This window comes from Anomalospiza imberbis, chromosome 3, assembly GCF_031753505.1.
Source record: "Anomalospiza imberbis isolate Cuckoo-Finch-1a 21T00152 chromosome 3, ASM3175350v1, whole genome shotgun sequence".
NCBI lineage: Eukaryota > Metazoa > Chordata > Aves > Passeriformes > Viduidae > Anomalospiza > Anomalospiza imberbis.
The window spans coordinates 32,808,163-32,815,915 of record NC_089683.1 but is presented as its reverse complement, the minus strand read 5'-3'; the positions used below and the strand labels follow the sequence as shown (position 1 = coordinate 32,815,915).

At 46.7% G+C, this 7,753-nt stretch overlaps 1 protein-coding gene across 1 annotated transcript; it reads left to right on the top strand.

The window, feature by feature from the left end:
- Positions 1–1,115: 1,115 nt before the first annotated feature.
- Positions 1,116–5,749, top strand: LOC137470010 (serine/threonine-protein kinase pim-1-like). The gene is made up of 5 exons (XM_068182993.1): positions 1,116–1,274; positions 4,316–4,396; positions 4,489–4,539; positions 4,848–5,214; positions 5,579–5,749. The coding sequence occupies exons 1-5, from the start codon at positions 1,116–1,118 to the stop codon at positions 5,647–5,649; spliced, it is 729 nt and encodes a 242-aa protein (XP_068039094.1). The 3' UTR covers positions 5,650–5,749.
- The last annotated feature ends 2,004 nt before the right edge of the window (positions 5,750–7,753 follow it).

Here is a 7,753-nt window from a genome sequence, read left to right as displayed (position 1 = left end):
GTTTTGTTCTTTTTAAGGAATATAAGTACAAGGTGATGCCTTGAGGAGGAACATGAGCATGATTCCAGCATATCTGTGTGTTGGTCTTGTAGCAAAATACCTTGTGTTACTTCCTGGCATGCAGTGAGCAGTGCAAGCTCTCTTGTCAGGATCTTTCTCTGCCTGCTTGCTATGGAGGAATGAAAGGTGCCCACTAATGAGACATGTGATTAATTATGGCATGAAACAGACTAACTAGGGCTCCTTTGTAAATAACCTCTGGCTGTGTTTTCTGTCAGACAAGTGGAAGCTCCTTATTTGTATGCAATAATGACATGAGCTTATCAAGGAGTGATAATACAAGGAACAAACACATGACATTTCCAGTATTAATATGTAAATTACATGCTAAGAAGAAATGATCTCCTGAAAATATAGCAGCAAGCACTAATTGCATTCCTTGCCCTTCAATATGCTGTGCACTTTAGATAGGTCTTTTCCCTACATGAGCATTTAAAGCTTTTTCTGCTTCTTCACGCCTAAAGATTCCAGATTTTTTTTTTCCTAAATTTGTTGCACTGTTTGCATGTACTGCTTTATTGTACCTCATAGAGAGGTGATGTGACCAAAGGTTTGCTAGAACAGCCTTTGTGTGCTCTGATTCCCTAGAAATGTCTGTAAGTTATTCCTAGCTTGGAAACACCAGGCAGAGTGCTGAGGTGGATTTCTGTGTGAAAAACCATTCCAAATACCCTCTTTTGCAAACACATCCAGCCTCATCTTGAAAACTGATTGGGGGTTTTTGTTTTGTTCCTAGAACATTTTTTCTGGAAATCTGTTCCAGAACTTTAGTCTCCAGATGGCTGGAAATCTCATTTCTTCGTATCCATTTTTTTCATATGTCAACACTGTCCATGAATTTGGAAAGGTCTTCTCTTGTGTTTTCTCCTTGAAGCATTTGTAGCACAGTTGTACCCCCCCATCTGGATGTGGCACCTTTGCTATTTTTGAGCTGAATAAGTAATTTTGTAATACTGTTAATTTATAAGATGAATCCCCATTTTCCAGTCTTCTAACCACTAATCTCTGAACATGTGACAGTCTGAGTTCCTTTCTTTAATATTAGCTGTTAGCAAATGTATGCGTTTCGTGAACTGCGGCCTTCCTTACCAGAACTTAACCCAACAATGCTGCTCCTCCACTGCCTGTACATAAGAAGTAGGATGACTATGAATCCTATGGAGATTATGGAGACTTGTACAAAATATCAAGCATCTCCAAGTGAAAAGATCCTGGTAGAATAGGAAAGAATACCTCAGTATTCAAATTAAACTACATGCTGAGTATCCAGAGATGAACTGAAGGAACTTATGTAGGACAATTCAGGTTCATCCTTGTTCCTGTCCAAGGGACTTATGCAAGCCCAGACTGTGGCCACCCAGCACACTGCTGTTTTGGGTGACTCGTGACTTGGGAATGTGCAGTATTCTTTTTCCTTACTGTAGCTGTGAAGAAGGATTACAAGGGGGAAAGACTGGCATCCTCTTCTAGCAGCTACTTTTGTTGGCAGAAGGAGCGACTTGCAAATGATTTCCCAGCTCCTGTATTCCTTTGCCTGGTCATTGGCATTCACTAAGGAGAACTGGGAGATACTGGAAAAGGAAGAGCCTGGTGGGTGAGACTAATCAGAATTTTCCCCTGCGCAGAGAGGGAAATTTGTATGGAAGCTTCATTTAATCATGTATTGAAGCTTAAACATGGCTTTATTTATGTTTTTACAGGATACACTGCTGTATCTATCATTGGAAGTGGTATAAATTAGTTTAAGAGAGAGGATTCCTACGTGCAAGTAATAATGGCAATTAGGCATTGGCAATGGCAAGAAGCAATTCCTACATGTAAGGCACCTGAAATGTTACATCAGCCTTCACTTCCTGAAAATGTGAGGTACTATTTGTTCTCCCTTGCAGCAGGCACAGCGTTGCTATCTAGCAGTAGCTATTCAGAGGAATAGATCGGATACACCTGGTTTAAGGTAGTTTTCAAGCTCCTTCAAGCTCCATCAGCTCATCTGTACTCATTGCACTTGTGTTTGCTGTCTTTATTTCTTAAAGATGGCTTTTACACTGAGACACTAATAATTTCCTTTTGCTTTAAAGTCCCACTTATGAATGTAGCAGAGAGGTGCTAGAAAGAGCTGGGGAGGGTGTTTTATTCATCAAGAAGCTAAAGGGAGACTTGAGGTGATGTCTCTGCCTCTGATGAAATTCATTCCCTTATCTAGAAGCTCTTAAATCATCTCTGGCAGAGGTGACATTATAAAAATAATTCTGAAGAACAAAAGTTCTTGCCCTTGGAATACACTGCATTGCACCAAATGGTAGGCATTTATTGCCTTTTTCTTCTTGTAGGGAGTCTAGGTGGATGCTTCGGTTTCCTTTAGATTTCTTTAATCAGTTTTTGCAAGCTGACAGATATTTTTCCCCCTCAAATGAATACCTTGTGAAATAAGCTGCACAAAAGATAGCCAGAGTGGTGACTGGTAAACCCAGGGATTAACTCAGGACACTTTGGGTTCATCCCTGTTCCAGTTTCAGGGGCTTTGGGGAACTCAGCCTTGGCTTGCCTTTCACCACCTCTGAAGTGGTCTGATGGCCTTCCTCCTTCTGATAGTATAAAGAGGTGGAAGGTGACACACTCAGGTAAATTTGTTCATAGAACAGAGGCAGTTTTCTGGTTTGGGGTTTTTTTTTGGCAGTGAAAGCAATACTTAAGATGTGCTGAAGGTGAATTATGGGCATAAGGATATATGGAAAGCCTGCTAGTTAGAAGGACACGGACATCTGTCTCTTTCTGTAGATTATTAAAAAAAAAACCCAGACTCTAGGAGACAGCAAAGAAAGGATGAAAGTGGTGAGTCTATGCCACTATATTAAATCTAATATAATAATCAATCTAATATGATTATCAATATATTAAATATATTAAATCTAATCTAATAATCTAATTCTTTCTGGATGGATAGATTTATGCACAGGTAATGTTATTTTGAAGTAATTTCTGTTGCTTGTAGTGATTTTTCAGGACATATTTTGGAATATCGCTTGGTTTGATTTGTTCTGGAGTCATGTCAAGTATAGTTTAATGAGCTTGTTTAAATTCTGGTCAGGAGCTTTTCCCCTGTATTATAACAGAGTATTTAAACTCTTCTGTTATGCAAACTATTTAGTGTGTGTGTGAAAACTTAGGGCTGGTCTGCAGGTCAGCATCAGTAGTAAATAGTTTACTGGTTTAAATTCTGTGTGTCACTAGAGACAGAAAGGGGCTTTTGGGTGGCTTATGGCTCAGGTGTCCAAGGTACCAGCTCAGATTTTAGTCAGGAAGATGAGACCCATTTTAAAGAGAATCCACAACTTAGCCAGGAGGTTTGGGTGCAAATACATCATATGGTCCAAGAAGCATGAAGACAACTAGAATAACCTGATTTTTATAGTTTTTATATATTTTAGAAAATCAACTTGGTGCAGCTGTTCCTTTTATTATTTTTCTTTGAGTATATTGCAATGATTTCTGCCACATAGTGGCAGAATGGATAATGGTTTCCAGAATACTACAATTTGATTTTAACAGGAGCTGAGAATGACACTGTCTCAGCCACAGCAGCTTCTACTGTCCTCTGAGCAGCTGCTCAGTCTTAGTGACAACTGAGGGGTTCATTTTACTGTGTACACTCAATTAATTTGCCTGATTTCCAGAACGTGACAAGTAATCCTTGCCTTCAGATCAGTTCTGAGACACGGTAAGATGTTGAGAGGCAGCAAAGGTTTTAGCACAATCTAGCATACCGTATGGTGTTCTCTTTAGGATAACTTAGCTTTAACAATTGTCTCTGACCTTGATGCTCTCTCATCTGGGCTGTGATAATGGTGAATTTCGAGAATACTACTTGTATCTGATTAGGGAAATGCTGTTTGGGAATCTGAGGGCAGTAGGGAACAGAGGTGTCTCCTCTAGGAGACAGCTTCCTGTTGTCTGGACAGCGTGAAACTCGCGCTTTTTTTTTTTTTTTTTTTTTTTTTTTTTTTTTCCAGGCATTATGGAATTCAGGTTTGTTCAGGGAACTTCTGCATAGGATGAAAGCATTGCATCAGTTTCACCTGCCTCCTGGTTGCTGCTTTGTGGCCCTCAGTCCTATAGGTGGTGGAAGTCCCTGGATACCAGGGTGGCTTTGGAAGGGGTGAGAAGGGAAGCTGCTCTGACGTTATGGGGATGGGAGGAGGCTGCTCCAAACACTTTCTAAATCTCTACTGTAACCCCAAAACTATACACATTTCAGCTTCACCTGCTGGGCCCTCAGCTGGGGAGCGGTGGCTTCGTCACCGTTTTCTCGGGAATCCGCCTCTCGAATGAGAGCCCGGTAAGTGGCCGGCAGGGCCGGGCGCGGCCGGAGGGCCAGGGCCGGAGCGGGGCAGGGCTTGAGCTCAGCCCCCCTCTGTCAATGGCTTGTAGGTGGCCATCAAGCACGTGGCCCGGGAGAGCGTCCTGCAGTGGGACGAGCGGGTGAGTGAGCGGGGCCAGCGGGCCAGAGCGGGCCGTGGCGGGCAGGGACAAGGCCGGGGCCCTGAGGGCGGGGGATGGCGGGGACAGCGGGTGTTGGCTCAGCGTGCGAGGCGGAGCAGCGCGGGCCCGGGCATGCTGAACGCCGGTGCTGGGTCCAGGCCGGGGGGCAGCTCCCAAGCATGGCCTGGGCGGGAGGAATCACAGGCAGCAGGGAGGCTGCCCAAAGGGGTACTGGGCATGCCAGGCAGGGAGCAGCAGAGGCACAGGGTAGCTCCTGGCCTGCTGGAGGCATTGTCTTGTTCTCACAGCCCGACGGCGCCCGTGTTCCAATGGAGATTGTGCTCATGGAGAAGGTTGGCTCTGGCTGCCACAACATCATCCACCTCCTGGACTGGTTCGAGCTGCCTGACAGCTTCGTGCTGGTGCTGGAGAGTCTGGAGCGATCGCAGGATCTCCAGCAGTTCCTGCAGGAGCAGGAGTTCCTGAGCGAGGAGGCGGCGCACTGGCTTTTCTGCCAGGTGCTGGAGGCCGTGCGGCACTGCACCGCCTGCAGGGTCCTGCACCGGGACATCAGGCCAGAGAACCTTCTTGTGGACCCGGAGAGTGGCGACCTGAAGCTCATTGACTTCAGTTGCGGCACCTTCCTCCAGGAGCGGGCCTTCACTCAACTTGCCAGTGAGCCCATGGCCAGGGTCCTGCTCCCAGTGTCAGGCACTGCACGGCCCCATTCCCTCCTGGGCTCTGGGGTGCGGCATTCAGCCAGCTATCGGCTGCCCCGTGGCACGGGGCAGATGCAGTGCCCCAGGAGCCGGCCGCAGGCTCTGCTGACAGAGGGGGCTGCAAAAGCCAGGCCCAACCCCTCAGCTTGGCAGGGCTGTAGGGCTTGGGCTGCTCTGCTGGCCTTCTCTGCCTTGCAGAGCGGTTTCCTGGCTTTGGCCAATTGTCTGGGGGATGCAGGGTGGCCTGGGGGGAAGTTGTGTCTGTCCAGGCTCTGGAAGGCAGCAGCCTGCGCCTGGACTGTGCCCCCTGTCTCCCCTAGGAACACACCTGTACTCCCCACCCGAGTGGATCTGCCTGGGCTGCTACCACAGCCGTGCGGCGACCATCTAGTCCCTGGGTGTGCTGCTCTATGTCGTGGTCTGCGGGTACCTCCCCTTCCAGGACGACCGTGACATCGTGCTGGGGCAGCTCTTCTTCAGGCGGCAGGTCTGTCTAGGTTGGTACCCGGCCTCAAGAAGGTGGGCTTTGGCAGGTGGCAGCATGCAGCCCAGCCGGGCCCTCACGCAGCTCGGTGGGACGTCGATGTGCCCTCAAGGGCCGGCTGCAGGAGGTGGCCCATGACGGGCTCGGTGTGGCATGCTTGGTTGAAGGAGGTGGCCGTGTCCTGCCGTGCCACTGTCCCTCAAAGGGCAGCTCTGAGCGCACACAGCCTGGCCCGAGTTCTGCAGGCGCCGGGAGCAGCCAGGCAGGAGCCTTCTGCCAGTGACCAGCACTTTCTGCCTTCTCTCCCCAGAGTGCCCACATCTGATCTGCTGGTGTTTGGCCAAACACCCCGTGTACCGGCCGGAGCTGGAGGACATCTTGCTCTACCCCTTGGGTGTGGGCTGGGTGCTTTTGATGCCTTGCTGGCGCCTCTGCAGCACCCAGCTACCGAGCCTCACGCAGGACTGAGGGCCGGAAAACTGGTGAAGTGACCTGGGATGGAGCATCTTTCCCGGGGATCACGGTGCCCTGGATCCCTGCCCTGAAAGTGGGGGCAACAGTGGGCATCTCTGCCCTGCCTCACACAGCCAGGGTGTTCCACAGAGCTCCTCCAGAGCCCTGCTCTTGGCCACCAGGGCGTTAATGAGTGAGGCATTAATGAGGGAAGAGCTAAGGGCGTTAATTGAGGAGGGGAGGGCGGGAGCTGCTCCGAGCCCTGAGGGGGCGGGCCAGCGCTGAGGGGAAAAAGGGCGGGAAAAGGCTCAGCGCTTCTGAGGGGAAATGTCAGCAAGGCAGGGACCACTTGTGTGAAAGATTTCTGTCTCAAATGTGATAAAGAGTTGATATTTTGTTATTTAATTTTTCCATGCTCCAGTGTTACTGGTTGAAGTAATCAAGCCAGATAATGAAACAGACGTGAGACCCTGGTCCCTGTCCCAAAACAGTGCCCTGGATGAGGTCATGGTGGCAAAATTCCATCTGATTTCAAAGAGGGCTGGTTTTCATCCACAGCAATAAACTACCCCTGTTCCTAGCACTTATAGACTAAAACCATTTTTAGCTTAACTTGTCATGCTTTACCTACCACTTTATTATCAAACATCTTTCATATTGTAAGCAATCCTACAATGTATATAGAGGTAGTAAAACAAGCAGTGATTCTGTAACTCCTGAAATTCACTTAGAATGATGACATATCATTCTAAGTTTTATTTTGTGTGACTTCCAAGGGGTAATAAAGCATTTAGAGTTTTGTGTTTGAACGTTTTCCTTAAAGAGAGTTTCTCTGACCAATGTAAACTCTTATTTGATCCTGCTGTTTAATTTTTCAAATAATGTAATTCCATATATTTAAGGGAACAAATTCAAATCACTTAAAACCAAATCATTCTCCTCATCAGGTACTAAAAATTTTCTCACAATAATTTTACCTTGTTTACATTTGATTTCTAGGGCTTAAAAATGTAAATAAAATGTGAATCATTTTGTGTATGGAAGTTCTGTTGTAGGAAGGTCCAGGTAATTTTTCTGAGAATGGAGAGGGTATGTGTGGAGGTGCAAGGCAAGTATGTGTGTGTGTATATATATACATACATATACACACACATACATATAGGACAGGGCTTTGTAAAGAATATAACAAATAAGTTTAAAGAGGAAGGAGACAGTAAAGGAGGAAAGAAAGTGGGAATGAAACCACAAGATGATATAAATTATCTGTAGGCTCAGCATGGTGTTTATGAGTCATTGGAAAACACCTTTTAATAAGAGGTGTGGATTGTCCCTGACCGCTGTTAACGTGTGAGGATCATTACCTGACTGATAGATGTCGCAGCAGAGGTAGGTCTTGAGGAGAGATTTGAAAGAGAAGATTTCTATCAGATCTTTTTCAAAGGGTACATTTTCTCCTCTACATCTGTTGGAGTTCCCAGAGCTGAATCATTAATAAGCATTTTTTCTGCTGAAGTTCAGAGACCCACAGCACTGAGAGCAGGATGAAAGTAAAGCTTGA

Excerpts from the sequence above, each read along its gene's own strand:
- LOC137470010 (XM_068182993.1), top strand. The coding sequence starts at position 1,116 with ATGTATGCGTTTCGTGAACTGCGGCCTTCCTTACCAGAACTTAACCCA. Across the intron at positions 1,275-4,315 it reads CTCCAAGTGAAAAGATCCTG|CTTCACCTGCTGGGCCCTCA; the intron begins GTAGAATAGGAA and ends TACACATTTCAG. Across the intron at positions 4,397-4,488 it reads GCCTCTCGAATGAGAGCCCG|GTGGCCATCAAGCACGTGGC; the intron begins GTAAGTGGCCGG and ends AATGGCTTGTAG.